General features: G+C 37.6%; 2 protein-coding genes and 1 long non-coding RNA gene across 4 annotated transcripts in view; all 3 read left to right on the top strand.

Annotated features, from left to right (window-relative positions):
- LOC140962515 (anthocyanidin 3-O-glucosyltransferase 2-like) overlaps positions 1-6290 on the top strand; it is a 51802-nt gene extending 45512 nt beyond the window's left edge. The window contains exon 2 of the mRNA XM_073421463.1: positions 6161-6290. The gene's annotated coding sequence lies outside the window, so the exon portion shown is untranslated. The remainder of the gene's footprint in view (positions 1-6160) is intronic.
- Positions 4681-6248, top strand: LOC140962516 (anthocyanidin 3-O-glucosyltransferase 2-like). Its single transcript, XM_073421464.1, has one exon. It carries the CDS (start codon positions 4719-4721, stop codon positions 6156-6158), a length of 1440 nt encoding a protein of 479 aa, XP_073277565.1. The 5' UTR covers positions 4681-4718; the 3' UTR covers positions 6159-6248.
- A 1299-nt stretch (positions 6291-7589) lies between the features above and the next one.
- LOC140962517 (uncharacterized) overlaps positions 7590-20648 on the top strand; it is a 22968-nt gene continuing 9909 nt past the window's right edge. The window contains exons 1-2 of one of the 2 annotated variants that reach the window (XR_012172564.1): positions 7590-7801; positions 8403-8451. This is a non-coding gene — a long non-coding RNA (uncharacterized lncRNA). Of the gene's footprint in view, positions 7802-8114; positions 8452-20648 lie in introns of those variants that run through there. The other variant, XR_012172563.1, reaches the window with a different exon arrangement.

The following is a 20648-nucleotide window of genomic DNA, read 5'->3' as shown; positions in this document are numbered from 1 at the left end:
GATATTCTCCGATAAATACAAGACTGGTGAGTATGATAACCAAAATAATTAAAAATAACCTCGTGAAAGCCATCTTCTTTTTTTCTTCGAAAATTTGATGAAGAATAATTTTTAGAGAAGAAGAGAAAGTTGGAGTGATTGAATGTATTTGTGAGATTGTATTTATAGAGCAAAAACTAGCCGTTTTGTTACCGTTTATTACCGTTGGTGTATAAGAAAATAAATGTATGTATTTGTATAATTTTATGGTAATAATATGGTGTATATAATATTAGTCATATTTAAATAATTATGTATATCATATCACATTATTATAATTAGGTGTCATAAGTTATTTTGTTTAAAAAACCTTATAGGCTTTTATACTTGTCGTATCCCTTACCGGGAGTGTGGGATGTCGTCTTAACATCCTCCCAGGATTTATAACAAGTTTTTGAAAAAATTATTTTTATTATTTCTAACAATAACATTATATTATATATTACATATATAAACAATAAATAAATAACAGTAAAATAAATATTATTACTTTTGTTACCTTTTTCTTCTGTTCGGAGCTTGGAAAAATATGGAGGACTTTTAGAGCTTCGTGCTGATAACGTGTTGTGAAAAAGTAAAAATTTACGGTAAAAAAGTAAAAATCTCAAACTCTCAAAATTATCACACTACACACTTTATAATATTTTTCTCTCAACTCAATTGTGATTTTCTTCACAAATGAGAGATCTATTTATAGAAAATTTTTACAAATAATCCAAAAATAAAATACATCATTACCTACATCATCACACACTAATTTTCAATATTCAACACCTAATTTTACCTAATTTTCAACATTCAACATTCACATTTTCAACACAAATATTTAACACATTTTTAAATAATTTTTCAACAATTATAACACATTTCAAAAGTCATAAAATTCATTTTCGTTGCAACTTCAAAAGTCAAGCATTCACTAGAAAGTATCAAAATAATGAGACGTGTGTAATGCAAAATTCAAAACTCATATTCCTCAAAGGTGTTTTAGTTCAAGGAGCGCTCAAATTTTCTGAATTTTTCATTAAACTCTCCATAAGTTTATCTTTCATATCCTTCTCCGCTAAATGTTAGAAGAATATGACCAGGTAAATAGGTCTTTTCAAGCTTATAATTTATACCACGGCTCACAGGTAATTTCTTACTCTAATCATCCACCTCTTATTGAATTTCATCATCATTCATCTAATTTTTTCATCTTCCTCTTACTTTCATCTGTTGTCCTTTCTTTTATTTTTTTTCCCAAATTCCCCCGTCATTTTTCATCTTCCTTGAGCTTTTTTCAGCTTCCTTCATTTTTTTTTTAATTCTCAAAAATATTATCTTTAATTTTTTTTTCTCGATCACCACACCATACAACATTCTTTCATCTTCCTTTTTTCAATCATTATATTATTTTTTTCATCGATCGCCTTCTATTCCTTCGTGATTTTTTTCAAACTCTTCCAATATTTTTTTATCTTTTTCCAACACATGAGAGTTATTGAAAATTTTAAAGCAAAATAAAGGTTTATTTAAAACTATTTCTTCCAATAATTTGAAACTGAATATTATTCCTAGTCGATTTAATAATGTGTGGATTGACGTTTTGTTAATATATTTAACCAATCCTCTTTCGATTCATTGTTAATCAACAAACTTGTAAATTGGTGATATGGTTATTAACAAGAAATATTAAACCAACATTCTCAATTCGGTTTACTAGTATTTCTTCTTAAAGTGTGTTCTAATTCTCTTTAAAGGTTATATTCTAACACGAAGCGAAGATGACAATATATGGGGTGGATGGAAAGATTTGTAATGCTTCACTTGATTCAAAGAAACTACAGAATATATAAAAGCATAGNCATTTTAATACTAATTATTTAGTTTTAAATTTTAATAACAAAAATATATTTTTAAAATTATATAAATTATGTATGTCCTAACACAATATCAATGACAATTTTTTTTCGAATGAATATCTAAAACTAATTTAAATCTCAATGCTTGAGAAATGGAGGCAATAATGTCATTTCATAGAATTTATTATTTATCATGTAGATATCCCTACACATTAGAGGGATGTCTTCTCCATAGTGAACAACCATTATCACGGGCCCATCCAATTTTTATGGGTTATTAAAAAATGAACCAAACATGGGATGAAGGATGATAACTTATTAATCATTTAGTTATCAAGTGTACCAAACTATGCCAAAGAATATACCAATCCTAAGGATAAGAACTCATAGGTTTAATTGTGGATACAAGACAACCATATATTTTGAACTCATATTTATGAGATGCTAACGGCTCAAAACCAAAAATTATGGCTCTCGTTTTCTTTAAGATGAATACAGTTTTTGGTTTTCTTTAAACAACTCAATACCAAAAAATGTGGTTCTGATTTTTTCAAAATATTTTTCTTAAGCAACATATCACATTAATAAAAAGGTATTTTTATCAACTATTATTGTGCATAAAAATAAATTGACCAAGATAAATAGATAAATAAATAAATAAATAAATAAATAAACTAATTGCAATTTTCAAAGTTTTGTGTGAAGACTTGAGTGTCAAACTTTACTTGGAAAATCAACTCTCCTCAACTTTTTCCTTGGATCCAATCAAATATTATTTATTTTTTTGTTTTTTTTTTCTAGAAGCTTTCCCTATCTTCAAACAAAATTTGATATTGTCTTCTCAATTTTTTTTTTTAATTTTATTTTTTTAAACTTTTATTAAAATATTCATTTTTTTATTTAGTTTCTTAGAATTTTGAAAAGTTGCACGGTGTGTGTGTGTATAATAATACTTTTTTATTTTTACAATTCTTTTGACGTGTTTCTACATTTTACGTTCTAAATAGGTTTGTAATTAATGGTTCAATGGGTTGCTCGATGTTTAATTAATAAAAACAAAAAAATTTATTTAAAATATTAAAATAACAATAGTTTATGTTAAAAATTCAACGTTTATAAAATTTTGAGGAACTATTTTCTTTGACTCTCAAATTTTTGCCGTCGTCGAATTGTGTCTTTCATCGTCAAAGATAATGTTTTTATCTATTGCGCAACCATATTATAAATGTTGTGTTCTTAAAAAAAAAAAGAATGATTTTTAATTATCGTATTTCGCGCTAAAAGATAATGATTTTAAATCACTATATTTGAGTGTTTGTTTAACATCGTTTTACAATTTGTTCTCTTAAATAAAATCTTATATATAATGATCTTATACTAAACTTTGATAATCTTTATTTGATAATATATATGACTCAAATCATAGACTCAAAATCATATATGACAAAATTACCAATTTCCCCGATACAAAGTCTATCTCTCTAAAATAAAATTTTACTTTGATTTCTACTTTCTTTCCTCGATGTTTTTTGCTTTTTCTATTATAAAATTAAAATTTTACTCTTTTATATTAAAATATCGTAGTCAATTTCGACCCACAATTGAAGCCGTGTGGAGTCCCAAACTTTATTTTTATCGATATTTTGGATTTGGATCTTGAAAAATATATTTCAACAGTAGATGCCCAATTTTATTCAAAAATATGTTGGGTTTTTATAATTAATCTTATTTTCTTTATTTTAAAAAAATGTTAGATTGTATTTGTATTTAAAGTAGGTCTATTGTGAGACGATCTCACGAATCTTTATATGTAAGATGGGTCAACCCTACCGATATTCACAATAAAAAGTAATAATCTTAACATAAAAAATAATATTTTTTCTTGTATGACCCAAATAAGAGATCTGTTTCACATAATACGATCCGTGAGACCGTCTAACACAAGTTTTTGCCTTGTATTTATGGATTGAAATCCTCGTAGCTTGTTTGGATTTAAAAAAAAAATCAAGTTATAAATCTACTATATATAAAATTAAGAAATTTCAATAATAATTGTGGTGTATTTTAAATATGTCACATCATTATAAATTAATTTTAAAATCATCCTACAAATAAAATCACATTCTTCAAATTACAATTTTACCAAGGAAAATAACTAGAACTTGCAAGTGTTTTGCCTATATCTGAACATATAATCGTAATTACAAGATGATTCCATTTTCATAATTTAAATATTTGTTAATTAATATCTATAAAGTCCTCCCGAGGAAGACTCTCATACAATTTTTGTAAGAGTGGGAGAAGCATTTACATGTATCTATTTTATTTTATTAAAGTTGAGAACATGATAGTAACTACTTATGAAAGACATCAATTTTTTCTTCATATTTTATCCTTATATGATATTAATATTACACTTTTTGTTTTTTGATTTTTTTTAAAAAAAATTTCAACACACACTTTTTATTTTTATTTTTTTATTTCAATAATTCAAATATCAATTTAATCTCTCTATAATTTGTCAAATTTCACTTTAGTTCATCGATAATGATAAAAAAAAATAAACACATGCATCGCGTGTGTAGAGTAACTAGTATATAATAAGCATGATTGAATACACCCCCTAAAACAATAATAATCAAATATTTAAAATATTAACCATAAAACCATCACCTACTGATTACTTATATATTATTTTGAAATTAATAATTGTTTGAATTAATAAATCAGTGATAAGTCTATTAATAAAATTCTAATAGTGACAAGAATTGACGCTATAAAAATGAGAGCAGAGTCCTAAGCCTTATCACTTACATCGATCCCTACGCTGAGAAAATGAAAACCGAACTAGTGATTATCCCCTCACCGGGGCTGAGCCACCTCGCCTCCACCGTGGAGGCGGCGAAGATTCTCCTCCGGAGAGACAATCGCCTCTCTATCACCGTACTCATCATGAAGTACCCCAAGGATGAATTCGTCGACTCTTACACCCAAAAATTCTCTTCAGACAGCAACTCCACTTCCACCGCCTTCTCTTTACGCATAATCAATCTCCCGAATATAGAAACCGCCGCATCAGACACTTTTTTATTCGATATAATCTATAGACAAATCCCCAGCGTAAGAAAGGTGTTGTCCGAGCTCGTCCAACAATCCTCGGCCCGAATCGCAGGAATTGTTGTGGACATGTTCTGCACCAGATTCGTCGATGTTGCTGATGAATTTGGCCTCCCATCTTACATCTTTTTCACTTCCAGCGCTTCTTCTTTTGGCCTGTTTCGCCATCTAACATCCCTTAAATTCGAACACAACCAAGAACTCACTCAGTACAACAAATCCGACATTGAGTTATCTGTGCCTTGTCTATCCATTAAAGTTCCCGCTAAGGTCTTGCCTCCTGTAGCGGTGACAGAAGGTCCCTTAACGGAGGGCGTGTTCGACTGTTTCAAAAGATTTGCAAGGGTTAAAGGTGTTTTGATCAACACATTTTATGAGCTTGAATCTTATGCTATTCAATCTTTATCAAATGGGAATACACCAAAAGTTTACCCCATTGGACCTATACTGAATTTAACCCATCAAGTTGGAAGCTCCAAAAGCCAGTCCGACGATGACGAGATCAAGAAATGGCTCGATCTTCAACCCGAATCGTCTGTACTATTCTTGTGCTTTGGAAGTAGAGGGACTTTCGAGGTGCCACAAGTGAAGGAGATAGCAGTTGCATTGGAGAGATGCGGGCACCGTTTCTTGTGGTCTGTAAGGAAGCCGCCGCCGGCAGTGATGGGGAGGCCTCTTCCGACAGATTACGAAGATTTCGATGATATATTGCCGGAAGGATTCTTGGAGAGGATTAAAGGGAGAGGTAAGTTGATAGGATGGGCGCCGCAGATGGAGGTGCTGTCACATCCCTCAGTGGGCGGATTCGTGTCGCATTGCGGCTGGAATTCGACATTGGAGAGCGTATGGTGTGGGGTTCCGGTTGCGACGTTCCCATTGTACGCAGAGCAACAGCTGAATGCGTTTCAGCTAGTGAAGGAGTTGGGGATGGCGGAGGCGATCAGGATAGACTACAGGAAGGATTCTGAGGCAGAGGTTGTGGGTTCGGAGGAGATCGAGGCGGCGATACGGCGGCTGATGGATGTTGATGGGAGTAGTAGAGTGAGGGAGAAGGTTAGGGAAATGCAGAAGGAAAGCAGATTGGCTGTGGAAGAAGGTGGATCTTCCTATACTGCTCAGATTAGTTTCATTGAGGATATATGTGCTGATTCTGTTTGAAGGTTTTAAATTATCAAAATTTTAAATAAATCGTTGAAAATTATTATGTAATTTCTCTTCTAATTAGTTTGCTTTTTTCGGTTCACTTTGCATTCTTGATTTCTCAATCATATTTGAGCTCAAATTACTTTAGTTGTGTTGATGACTTTATTCAATTATTTTTGCTTAATAAAACAAAGTATTTATTATTATATTTAACCAATCCTCTTTGGATTCATTATTAAACCACGACCTTCTAAATTGATGATCAGGTTATTAACAAGAAATATTAAATCAGCATCGATAAAAAATTAAAATCAATAGAAACAAAGTATTGTTTGACCTATCACATAGTCTAAATAAATTTATTTCATTCCATAAAATCAAAACAAAACAAAAACATAATTGGTTGAATTCATAAAATATATTCCCTGAAAAAATTAGAAAATCACAATGTTATTGACGTGATTTCCCTTTGAAATTGTCTTCATCCGCTTTCTTCAACCCTAAATTCCTTCTTCCTCCAAGTTCTGCCTTCTTCTTTCTCTTTATCCTCTGTTCACGTGTAGTGCTTTATTTAGAGACTCTTTGTCCAATTTGAATAAGTGAAATAAAAGAAATCTAAAATAAATTTCCTTAAAGTTGAGGTCTCTCGTGAATGTGTCCAGCTTTTTGCAAAATTTCTCCTTCAAAAAATCATTGCTCCCACATTAATTTCATAAATAAAATATCCCCCTACCCTTAGCTTTTGTTTGTCATCGAACAAGGATAAAACAAAAACATGGGAAAAAAATCAATGATTCATTAAAAAATGGCACAATCGACCCTTTTCAATCTATCCCACACACTCAATCGACACACTTCAAAAATCATAAAATTCATTTTCGTTGCACCTTCTAAAGTCAATCATTCCCTAGAAAATATCAAAATAATGAGACGTGTATAATGCAAAAGTCAAAACTCATATTCCTCAAAAGTGTTTCAGTTAAAGGCGCGCTCATATTTTCTGAATTTTTCATTGAACGCTCCATAAGCTTATCTTTCATACCCCTCTCCGCTAAATGTTGAATGAATATGACCAGGTTAAAATAGGTCTTTTTAAGCTTATAATTTTATACCACGGCTCAAAGTTATTGTAAGGCCCTGTAATTAATTATCCGGTAATTTGGCATAATTAGAATAATTATTGAGTAGTAAATTAAAATAATTATTTATGCCAAATAAATTCAAGAAGTGTGTTAAAAATATGTATTTTAGAATATCGGAGAATTTAACTATATAAAATACATATAGAGTTTAAATAACACACGAGAACAAAATAAATTTAGACCGAGATAAATGGGTTTGAGTTACTATTTTAGAAACCAAATACACAATATATATATATAAATATACATACACACACAACTTACCAAATAAGAGAAGGAAGAATCGAGAGAAAAGGAAAAAGAAGAACTCCATTCCCGTCACTTGTGTAGCGGCTGCGGAAAAATCACGATATCTCCTCCGTCCAGCGTCGAAATCTCGATCGGTCTGAAGGGGTGTCTTCCTAACATCCTAAGCTTCGATTCAAGACAAAAATCATGAATTTTGAGCAAAGATACGGGTAGATCGAAGCTGCTGTTCCGGTGCTCTGTTTCTGCGCGAATTCTTCCAGTTTTTGGGTGAGAGTTTTTGGGTTGCTGCGATTTTTTTTAGTTTGCATTTGTAGATATGATCAAAACAAAATTTGTAGTGCTTTATGTTAGCTGTTCATAGCCACTAGAAGCATGGGATTTCAATTAGAAAAGGATTTGTTATGGTTTTTCTACGAAAATGTGTAAAAAACCAGATTCGAAATTGAACTGTGCAGAGTACCTACTGTAATTCGGGATTATGGCACATATTCATTCGGATTCTGAACTTATAATTCAAACAAAAGTTGTAGAACTATGTGTTGTCGTTGTAATGATATAAGATTCGTTAGATTCCATTAAGAATTGAGATAGTTATGCTCATTTTGCAAAAACTGCTCAATTACAGAATTCTGCCGCGAAGTGCTTATGGAGTAGCATTTTCTTGATAATTCTGGGATTTATCTATTAGGATTATGGAAATGGTTTTTTCTAGAAAAAGTTAGATAATTGAGTTATCTTTCATTTCCAATTGGCGGATATTGATTTGAGTTAATATTGAGCGAGATACGAATTTTATGCTCTTTTGTGCCAAATCAGACATTGGTGTGTAATGTAGTTTTCATGATCGGCTTATTGTGGTTTTGTTTAGGCCGAGAGTCTTGAAGTGAAGTTGATATTGGATTGTCAAGTTGGTATAGGTATGTTACAGCGCGGTAACATACGACAATAAAACATAAATTATGTTTAATTGTCATTCTGTGTTACATGGATCGTGCTTATGACTTGTTGACTATTGTAAATTGTTAAATGCCTTCGTTGTGGTATATGTTTATTATTATGACATATTATTGGTATTTAGCATCGGGCATACAGTTATGACAATCATGTTGAGCTTATCGTTCTTGTTAGCCCATTGTTGATATCCGTTATTATCTGGCACTGTTGTTTATCTCGGGATCATTGTGTGGCTGATAGGCCTATACACATGAGACCGTAGATGTGATTGAACAATCACGTGGTTAGTGCAGCCTTTTGAGGTGAGCGCTGGGATTGTGTCATCTAGTTTGTTCTGTTGTGCCATCATGTTATAGCGTATCAGCTATATGGAGGCCGAGTCAGGGGTGTGATTCAGCACAGCTTGGCATACCTCGCATACTTGGCAGGACGGTTTAGTTGCATGACGCTGTAGCTCCCCTGTGTTGTTGCTCGAGCATTATTCCAGTTGTTATCTGTAACGTACCGTACGTTTACTACTTAATATTTGCGGAAAAATCAAAAATTTTCTTAAATGTAAACATCCATACGGTAGTCAACTCATCGTGCATAAAAAAATATATATCTTTGAAATCATCCGTCACCAATAAAATTTTGCTAAACGAAAACCTTGCTCAAAACATCTCGCAACAAAACATAAAATCAGAGTATTAATATTTTCATGCTTAAAATCTTAAAATAACGTGGGCGGTCCTCGGGTCTAGCCTCCCGCTCAGTCCAAGCCTGCTCCTTGGTCCCCACCTCCAGCCTCCTCATAAACATCATCACCTGCATCAATCAAGTCTAGTGAGTCTAAAGACTCAACACGTATAAACTGGAAGTAACGAATAATACGTAATAAAACCACATGCAACTTCAAAATAGAGCTTACATACTTAAAACTTGAACTTGCATATCAAAAGCTTAAACTTATGTACATACATACATAGACGTGCATCAACATAAAACTTTTCTTAAACATGCTTGCATACTTGAACATACATAACTTCATCATTTTGCGTAGAGATATGTTTCAAAGCAAGTGACCCATAACATAATTCGCCTGATCAGACTAAACCACAGTACTGGGCTGACAGGGACGTATCCACTGCCACATACATGAGATCCCCGTTCATAATTTAACGGGCTGATTGGTCCCCGTTCATAATTTAACGCTTTCCAATCTCGATCTAAACCCGTTCATAATTTAACAGGCGGATTGGTCCCCGTTCATAATTTAACGCTTTCCAATCCTAAACATAATTTGGTCACAAGACATTTAGCATACCTCAAAAACTTGAAAATATTTTCTTTGCACATCAACATACTCACTTGGCGTTGAGGGATTCGTTGGACTTCGATTATGGCCGTTGCTGCACATACTAACGTGAATTCAAAGCTTAACTTGTATAATTTAGACGTAAATATTATGCTTACTTACGAGCTCATTCAATTTCTTAGGACGTTCTAAAATTCATATGACTCGACCTTATAAAGCATCGTACTAAACCATGACATCACCCTCAAAGCATACTATAAATTTTTCCCAAAATGTGAAGGACACGGACCCCGTGCCTACATCCGTGTATGGGTCCGTGTAGGTTCGGGGAAGAAGGACTTTGAAAAGAAGGGTGGACACGGACCCCGTGTCAGGGTCCGTGTAGGGGTTCATGTCAGCTCGTAAAAATGGCTACTCGAAGGAAACAAAGGCACGGACCCCGTGCCAGGGTCCGTCAATGGGTCCGTGTACCTGCGGGACAAGCCAACATACGAAAATTCTGAACAGGTTTTGCTTAACAGTCTAGACTCGATCGAACGGACCATGAATCGACACCACGAGGCCATCTTAGGATACTACATCAATGACTCGAACCTATACGATTGCCCCTAACGCAACCACATGTCCCAAATAACTAAATACTCCATAAACAAAACCTTAGACAGAAAATGGTTTACACGACTACTCGTTCTCCCAAGAGCCTAACGACGTGAAACGACACACAAATATAAATCCCAACGTCATGCTAAATATACCTAGACGCAGCAACGATCACCCGTCGATCCCCAACGAAGCCTGCAACCATTAAACTTCAAGAACGCATCAATATCATAATTTTCTTAAAACACAGTTTGAGCAGTCCCACGAAAAACACCATAACTCACTCAATTTTTATCCAAATAACTCAAATTTTACATCAAATCGAAGGTATTGAAAAGTTCTACAATTTTTTTGATGAAAGTGTTTCCATAAAAGCGACCTAAAAATTGCACTATTTGAATTGACAGCAAAAACGTAAAATTTGTGATCCAAAATCGTTTCAAAATTTATCTAAACATGATTGCTCAAACTTCTACACGTCACACATATATTTTACACATAAATAACAAAACAACGCATACTACGACAAGATCGAGACAGAAATAACAGAATATACGTGCCTTTTTTATATTAAAACTCACGATACGGCGATACCAAAGCGGAGATGGTGCGAGTGACGATCCCGGATGACTTGGCTCGATTTCTTTTGAAGAAAACCAACGAAATTCTTGCTGGAAATTATAGAGGAAGGGGCGGCTGCTCTGTGGAATAGGAACCCTCGGTTTTTCTTTCAAAATCTGAAAATAACAATGTGTAGTTTGTGTTGTGTGTTTTGGCCGTGTAAGTGTGTGTGTGTAGGTGTGTGTGCGTGAGTTTCGAAATAGTTAGGGGATGATTTTGCTTAATTATGCCATTAACCATGCTAAACAACATACTAATTAAAATGTTAACTCAATTAACAAATTAATTAAAATACTCTCCCTACTAATCTTTAAATATAAGCCCCTAATTAAAATAAAAAGCGCAAGCATTAAACCTTTAAAGGTGTTTAAAATCTTAAAATCACTTAATAAATAAAGTAGGCTTTAAAAGACTAACACTTCATAAATTAATTGAAATGCCCCGTCCTTAACTAAAAAATAAAAATAATAAAATACCGCATTAAAAATTTTCGCCAAAAGTCGTCGTCGGTCTTTCCTCGATCCCGCCTCGACCAATCGCCGAAACATGAAACTCGAAAAACATTTAACGTGCATCACCCAAACATAAATATTTTTAAATAATGCATTTAAATAAATTATGCATGGCTAAAACTCATTTTAAATTTAAATAAATGATTTAATAATTAAATAAATGCATGGAATTTACGTGTACTGATTTTGGGCACTACAGTTCCTCCCCCACTTATATAAATTTCGTCCTCGAAATTTAATCTTACCGAACAACTCCGGATAGCGAAGCCTCATGTCTGCTTCGGCCTCCCAAGTGGCCTTTTCCACTGATTGATTAAGCCACCAGACTTTGACCAGATTAGTCGTCTTGTTCCGAAGTCTACGCTCCTGTCTGTCTAGGATTTGGACAGGTCTTTCCTCGTAAGACAGGTGCGGAGCCAACTGCGACGGCTTGTAACTCTGAACATACGAAGGATTAGCCAAGTACTTCCTCAGCATTGAGACGTGGAACACATTGTGTACCCCGGCCAGATTCGGTGGAAGGGCAACACGATACGCTAGTGTCCCAACTCTGTCAAGAATTTCGAAAGGTCAAATAAATCTCGAACTCAGCTTGCCTCTCTTCCCAAATCTCATACCACCCTTCATAGGTGCTATCTTTATAAAAACGTGGTCACCTACGGCACACTCGAGATCTCTCCTCCTCTTGTCAGCATAACTCTTTTGGCGACTCTGGGCGGTCTTCATCCTATCTCGTATCTTGACCACCACATCTGCAGTCTGCTGAACTATCTCTGGCCCAAGCTCTGCTTTCTCTCCGACTTCATCCCAATGAATCGGCGATCTGCACTTTCTTCCGTACAATGCCTCGTAGGGAGCCATACCTATAGATGCTTTGTAACTGTTGTTGTATGTAAACTCCACTAGAGGTAGTTTAGCTTCCCAAGTCCCTTGGAAATCGATCATACAGGCTGGAAATAAATCCTCCAAAATCTGAATCACTCGCTCAGACTGGCCATCTGTCTGCGGGTGAAAAGCTGTACTGAATAGCAACTTTGTCCCCATGGCTTCATGCAAACTCTTCCAAAAGGATGAAGTAAACCTCGGGTCCCTGTCGGATACAATAGTAACTGAGATTCCATGCAATCGAATGATCTCCCTGATATAAAGCTCCGCATACTGTGTCATGGAGAAATTCGTCTTCACTGGCAAGAAATGTGCCGAGTTAGTGAGTCGATCCACTATCACCCAAATAGAATTCGATCCTCTGACTGACATCGGCAAACCAACAACAAAGTCCATTGTAACATTCTCCCATTTCAACTCTGGGATGGGGAGTGGCTTAAGCATTCCTGCTGGCCTCCGATGCTCTGCCTTCACTTGCTGGAAAATGAGGCATTCAGACACAAATCTGCGGATGTCTCTCTTCATCTCTTGCCACCAATACAAGATCTGCAAGTCTTTGTACATCTTGGTACCTCCTGGGTGGATTGAATACGGAGATGCATGTGCCTCTGATAAGATATCTTCTCTGATCGAATCTACGTTAGGCACCCACATTCTACCTCTGTATTTCACAATGCCATCTAAAACTGTGTAAAGTACACTGCCCTTACCTTCATCCTTCAGCCTCCACTTCTGTAATTGCTCATCTGAAGACTGACATGCTCGGATACGGTCTAGCAAAGAAGATTGGACTGTCAGATTAGACAGCCTCGGAGCTTTGCCCTTGCGATAAATCTCTAGACCAAATTTCTGAATCTCGGACTGAAGAGGTCTCTGCACTGACAACTGTGCTATGACTGCGACTTTTCTGCTAGGGCGTCTGCCACAACGTTAGCCTTTCTCGGATGGTAGCTAATTTCGCAGTCGTAGTCTTTCACTAACTCCAACCATCGCCTCTGCCTCATATTTAGTTCTTTCTGTGTGAAAAAGTATTTGAGACTCTTGTGATATGTGAATATCTGGCATTTCTCGCCATACAGGTAGTGTCTCCAAATCTTCAACGCAAAGACTACTGCGGCTAATTCAAGATCGTGAGTCGGGTAGTTCTTCTAGTGAACTTTCAATTGCCTGGAAGCATAAGCTATAACCCGACCATGCTGCATCAATACTGCACCTAAACCGAGCTTAGATGCATCGGTGTACAACACAAAGTCGCCTTGTCCTGCTGGCATGGCTAATACCGGCGCTGAAATAACAGCTTGTTTCAATGTATCAAAGTCTTCTGACATTCATCACTCCACACGAATTTTGCATTCTTCTTTGTCAGTGAAGTGAGTGGCACTGCTATCGAAGAAAATCCTTGAATAAATTTCCTGTAGTAGCCTGCTAGGCCTAGGAAACTGCGGATCTCTAAAGCATTCTTCGACTCGACCCATTCCTTAACGGCTGTTACCTTAGCCGGATCTACCTCAATACTACTGCTAGACACTATATGCCCCAAAAACGCTACCTTCTCCAACCAAAACTCACACTTACTGAACTTCGCAAATAACTTGCGACTCTGCAAGGTCTGTAAAACCGTCCTCAAATGTTGACTGTGCTCCTCATGGCTCTTTGAGTAAATAAAGATATCGTCAATAAACACTATGACGAATTTATCAAGATAAGGTTGAAATACTCGGTTCATGAGGTCCATGAAAATTGCTGGAGCATTCATCAATCCAAACGGCATCACTAAGAACTCGTAATGCCCATATCTGGTTCTGAAGGCTGTTTTGTGAACATCTGCACCTTTCACCTTCAGCTGATGATACCCCGATCGAAGATCTATCTTAGAGAACACTGAAGCTCCCTGCAACTGATCGAATAAGTCCTCGATCCTTGGAAGTGGGTACTTGTTCTTGATCGTTACCTTGTTCAGCTCTCGGTAATCGATACACAACCTCATGCTCTCATCCTTCATCTTTACGAACAGCACTGGTGCGCCCCATGGAGAGAAACTAGGGCGAATAAATTCCTTGTCAAGAAGCTCCTGTATCTGCTGTTTAAGTTCTAGCATCTCAGCTGGAGCTAGTCGGTACGGTGCCTTAGAGATTGGCAGTGTGCCTGGCATAAGATCGATAGAAAACTCCACCTCTCTCTCTGGTGGAAGACCTGTGACATCATCGAGAAAGACGTCTGGGAAGTCTCTGACTACTGGCACGTCTGATAACAACTGAGTGGTCATGTCAGGTGTGGATACGATGTTGGCCAAGAAAGCCTGACATCCCTTAGAAATAAGTCTCCTAGCCTGCATGCAGGAGATCATACGAGGGAAACTTCTCCATCTGGCTGGTTCAAACAGAAACTGCTCCATGCCCAATGGTCTAACCAAAACTGATCTCTTCTGAAAGTCGATCAAGACTCTGTTCTTTGTCAACCAGTCCATACCAAAGATAATATCGAATTCTGGCATTGGCAAGACGATCAAGTCGGCATACACTAGGTGGCCTTGCAGTTCCAGATCAATGTCCCTGACCACACTAGTAGCTGATAATTCTTTCCCTGATGGGACTGTCACTGAGTAATTCACGTCGAGACCAATCATCTTGATATCCAAGTCACTGGCGAACGTCTCTGATATGAAAGAATGGGTGGCTCCTTAGTCTATTAGGGCCTGAGTGGCTATTCTCTTAATAAAAATATTTCTTGAGGGACGTTAGCACAACACAAACTTATATCCCCAAAAATTCTAACATTAACCTCAAGCGTAGTAGAAAATTACTATCCCAAATCACTCAAAAATATTACTAGCACCTTAACAATCCCAAATAAATTCAAAACATGCAAAGCAAAAATAATACTGAGCTTAGGTAGAAAAGTTTACCTGTCAGCAAAGTCGTCTCTGGGTTTGCTTCTTGTGCATGCATGGCGAATACTCTAACCTGAGTAGGCTGATTCCACTGTGGGCACTCCTTTAGCATGTGGTCACTGGCTCCACACTTGAAGCTCTTGCCTGATCCATATAAGCATTGCCCTTGATGCTGGCGGTTGCACTTAGGACATACTGGGAAAATAACGGGCTTCTGAGGTGCCCTTTGCTGCTGAATTGGACCCTTGCCCTTCGGCGGTCCCTGATAAGGTTTCTTCCCTGGTGGCCCTTGGTACGGTCTCTTGTGCTTGGGTCACTGATGCTGATGCTGCGGCTGTTGGTGCGGTGGTGCCTGGTAGGGCCTCTTGCCCAACCTGTCAGCATCAATATCCCGCTGGTCTTGTTCTGCCGCCAAAGCTCAAGATACGGAGACTGCATAAGTAGTGGGACCAGCAACTCGAACATCACGGCGCAAGATCGGCCGCAAACCATCCATGAAATGCCTCAACTTCTCCCTGGCATCATTAGCTATCAGGGACACAAAGTAACACCCCCTCTCAAACTTCCGGACGAAGTCTGCCACGCTGCTGTCTCCCTATCGCAGCGACATGAACTCCCTAGTCAATCGGGAGCGTACTTCCTCAGTGAAGTACTTGGAGTAGAAAACCTCCTTAAAACCATTCCAAGTCAGTGTTCGCAAATTCACTGACACTGATGCGCTCTCCCACCACCGTCTGGCATCCCCTGCTAGAAGGAATATGGCACATCTGATTCGGTCTGCATCTGCCAGCTCCATGAAATCAAATATTACTTCGATGGACTTAATCCATCCCTCAGCTATCATCGAGTCAGTAGTACCCGAAACCTCCTTAGGATCCATCCTCCTAAACCTTTCGTACACAGCCTCTGGTCGGGGCCTCGCCTCTACATTAACCGCAGTCTGGTTCCCCGCAAACTGCTCGAAAAACTGCGTCATACCTGCAAGCATCTGTGCCTGCATATCTGGTGGTGGACGAGGAGGAGTGACCCTCTCCTCATCTCGGGCCTCTCGTTTCTCCTCTCTAGCTTTGCGGTTAATCACACGTCTGGGAGGCATACTGTTCCACCAATTTACCCACCACGTAAACCCAATATGCATGAACATGATACTACTAGCATAAGATGCACGTACTTTGAATTAAAAATATGGGCATGCTGAAATCATGATTCAATGCTTACTACATACATAATGCAAAACTTTAAAACTTACAGACTTGAGGTGTGACTTCGTGAGCTTCTTGCGACTGGCAGTAGGCGTAACCCTTTAGAAGAACACCGCTCTGATACCAACTGTAACGTACCGTACGTTTACTACTTAATATTTGCGGAAAAATTAAAAATTTTCTTAAATGTAAATATCCATACGGTCGTCAACTCATCGTGCATAAAAAAAAATATATCTTTGAAATCATCCGTCACCAATAAAATTTTGCTAAACGAAAACCTTGCTCAAAACATCTCGCAACAAAACATAAAATCAGAGTATTAATATTTTCATGCTTAAAATCTTAAAATAACGTGGGCGGTCCTCGGGTCTAGCCTCCCGCTCAGTCCAAGCCTGCTCCTTGGTCCCCACCTCCAGCCTCCTCATAAACATCCTCACCTGCATCAATCAAGTCTAGTGAGTCTAAAGACTCAACATGTATAAACTGGAAGTAACGAATAATACGTAATAAAACCACATGCAACTTCAAAATAGAGCTTACATACTTAAAACTTGAACTTGCATATCAAAAGCTTAAACTTATGTACATACATACATAGACGTGCCATCAACATAAAACTTTTCTTAAACATGCTTGCATACTTGAGCATACATAACTTCATCATTTTGCGTAGAGATATGTTTCAAAGCAAGTGACCCATAACATAATTCGCCTGATCAGACTAAACCACAGTACTGGGCTGACAGGGACGTATCCACTGCCACATACATGAGATCCCCGTTCATAATTTAACGGGCTGATTGGTCCCCGTTCATAATTTAACGCTTTCCAATCTCGATCTAAAACCGTTCATAATTTAACAGGCGGATTGGTCCCCGTTCATAATTTAACGCTTTCCAATCCTAAACATAATTTGGTCACAAGACATTTAGCATACCTCAAAAACTTGAAAATATTTTCTTTGCACATCAACATACTTACTTGGCGTTGAGGGATTCGTTGGACTTCTATTAGGGCCGTTGCTGCACATACTAACGTGAATTCAAAGCTTAACTTGTATAATTTAGACGTAAATGTTATGCTTACTTACGAGCTCATTCAATTTCTTAGGACGTTCTAAAATTATTATGACTCAACCTTATAAAGCATCGTACTAAACCATGACATCACCATCAAGACATACTATAAATTTTTCCCAAAATGCGAAGGACACGGACCCCGTGCCTACATCCGTGTATGGGTCCGTGTAGGTTCGGGTAAGAAGGACTTTGAAAAGAAGGGTGGACACGGACCCCGTGTCAGGGTCCGTGTAGGGGTCCGTGTCAGCTCGCAAAAATGGCTACTCGAAGGAAACAAAGGCACGGACCCTGTGCCAGGGTCCGTCAATGGGTCCGTGTACCTGCGGGACAAGACAACATACAAAAATTCTGAACAGGTTTTGCTTAACAGTCTAGACTCCATCGAACGGACCATGAATCGACACCACGATGCCATCTTAGGATACTACATCAATGACTCGAACCTATACGATTGCCCCCATTGCAACCACATGTCCCAAATAACTAAATACTTCATAAACAAAACCTTTGACAGAAAATGGTTTACACGACTACTCGTTCTCCCAAGAGCCTAACGACGTGAAACGACACACAAATATACATCCCAACGTCATGCTAAATATACCTAGATGCATCAACGATCACCCGTTGATCCCCAACGAAGCCTGCAACCATTAAACTTCAAGAACGCATAAACATCATAATTTTCTTAAAACACAGTTTGAGCAGTCCCGCGAAAAACACCATAACTCACTCAATTTTTATCCAAATAACTCAAATTTTACATCAAATCGAATGTATTGAAAAGTTCTACAATTTTTTTGTTGAAAATGTTTCCATAAAAGCGACCTAAAAATTGCAGTATTTGAATTGACAGCAAAACGTAAAATTTGTGATCCAAAATCGTTTCAAAATTTATCTAAACATGATTGCTCAAACTTCTACACGTCACACATATATTTTACACATAAATAACAACACAACGCATACTACGACAAGATCGATGTAGAAATAACAGAATATACGTGCCTTTTTTATATTAAAACTCACGATACGGCGATACCAAAGCTGTAGAGGCCTAAAAATCCTTATTTGAAAATTTGCGGAAAATTTAAAATTTTTATTTTAAAATAAATGGAGTGCCTCATTCATACCAAAAACTGATAAAATATTTAACGTTCAAAACAGCAGCGGAAGAAATTATTACTTGCCAAAATAACAAGTTAAAGTATTCAATAACTAATAAAATATTTGAGCATCAAAATGGCAAGTGCTGAAACTGAGGTCCTCGGGTGCCACTACTGCCGACTCGAGCTAGCTCACTGGTCCCCGCCCTCGATCGCGACATCATCAGTACCTACAACAATCAAGTCGAGTGAGTCTAAAGACTCAACATGCATATATCGTAAATAACGAGTAAATATAGTAAAATTGCATCGGAGTAAAATTTCATGTCATGAGGCATATCGTAAAATGTCGTGTCATGATTAATTATAATACGTGCATAGCTGAACTGAAAATCATAGTGAAACTGTTTGCTCCTTGGAGCCCTGTACTGAAATAGCATATAATAATTTTCTGTGAGATTATGGTCTACGCAAGTGGTCCCTGAACTGAACTGAACTGAGCTGACCGATACTGGTGACCGGACCGATACTGGGGATCGGATTTACGTCTGATCAGACTACTGCCACAGTACTGGGTGAAACAACTGAACTGACCGGTAACTGGTGACCGGGCCGATACTGGGGACCGGACTTAAGCATGATAGTAAAGTGACCACAAGCAATATCGCATAAATCTCAAAATTTGTATTTTTGCACGTAATATAATTAAATAACTGAATTAAATATCCTGTACCCATTTTACTGCTTGGATTGGATCGCTCCCAGGCTCGCTGCAACCTAAATATGCCATGAAAAATATGCAATAGATTTATGGGACCAAACTATACAATAACCTTCAAAAATGTGACAATTACGCCTACCGACTTCGTATTAAATCATGACTCCGAGCCAACCCGAACCAACACTGAACCATCATGTAGTCATGATTAAAATACGTCTAAAATGATCAAATAATGCTCCTAAAATGGTGAGGGCCGAAATCTAGGTGAATGGAGGCCAAAACATGAAACGCTCTTTCGAGAGTCAATTTGGCACATCGCACCGTAAATTCTCGTACGACCTCAAAAATGATCCGAATCACAAACGGTCAAAAACATGACCTTCCTAACTCGATGAGGCACTGTCTAGTCCAAGGCCATGGGCTAAAAGCCAACCGAGAACTCGAACGAGCCACTGAACCGTCACAGCAAGTTGCTGTCCAGAAATATAGCAGCTGTGCTTTGGTTTCTTGCGTCGATTGCGAGGCTAATGGCCATTGGGGCTTGAACCACCGACCAAAATCTCTTACCAACATCCCAAGAAATGATTTGAACCATGGCTAAGGGCCCTAGGCCAGCCACCATTCGCACCATTCCAGCAACAACTCGAAAGATTCACCCGAGAGCACAAATTCTGCGCGTCGGGCATTGTTCTTGTTTTGCTGTCACGGATCGTTCCAGTGGCCATTTGATTGACCATGGCACGATACATCTAGAGGTATGGTATGAACCGTGGTTAATGGCCATAGGCCAACCAAGATCCACACCATCCCACCAAATTCGAAATACACATGCTGTCAAAATGAGAAGCCGAAGGGGGCTGGGGCTGTTCTTGCACTTTTAATTAAAAACCGATGCACCATGGACCAAGCCTCCAAAAGGGCGACTTAGTCACGTCTTAGACACACTAGGGAAGTGTTCTAACCATGGCTATAGGCCCCTAGGGCAGCCATGATCAAAAACCTTTCCCTTTGGCAGCAAACTGAATTTTCGAAACTCATATGGACACACATGGGGAGTTGCTGTCAATTTCGGATTCTATCATGCATGGGGCTTGTTTGAATGGACCAACATGGTCTTAATGCATCTTAATACATGTCTAAATGTCGCCTAGTGAGCCTGGAGTCGAACCATCCACCTGAAACAACAAAACAAGAGAAACCGTGAAGCTTGAAATGGAGGGGCCGAAATCTGCATGTTTATTTTT

This window comes from Primulina huaijiensis, chromosome 17 (assembly GCF_012295235.1).
Source record: "Primulina huaijiensis isolate GDHJ02 chromosome 17, ASM1229523v2, whole genome shotgun sequence".
Taxonomy (NCBI): Eukaryota; Viridiplantae; Streptophyta; class Magnoliopsida; order Lamiales; family Gesneriaceae; genus Primulina; species Primulina huaijiensis.
This window is presented reverse-complemented; position numbering and strand designations above follow the sequence as displayed.

What these genes read in the sequence shown, in the direction of transcription:
- LOC140962516 (XM_073421464.1), top strand. Translation starts at nt 4,719, where the DNA reads ATGAAAACCGAACTAGTGATTATCCCCTCACCGGGGCTGAGCCACCTC.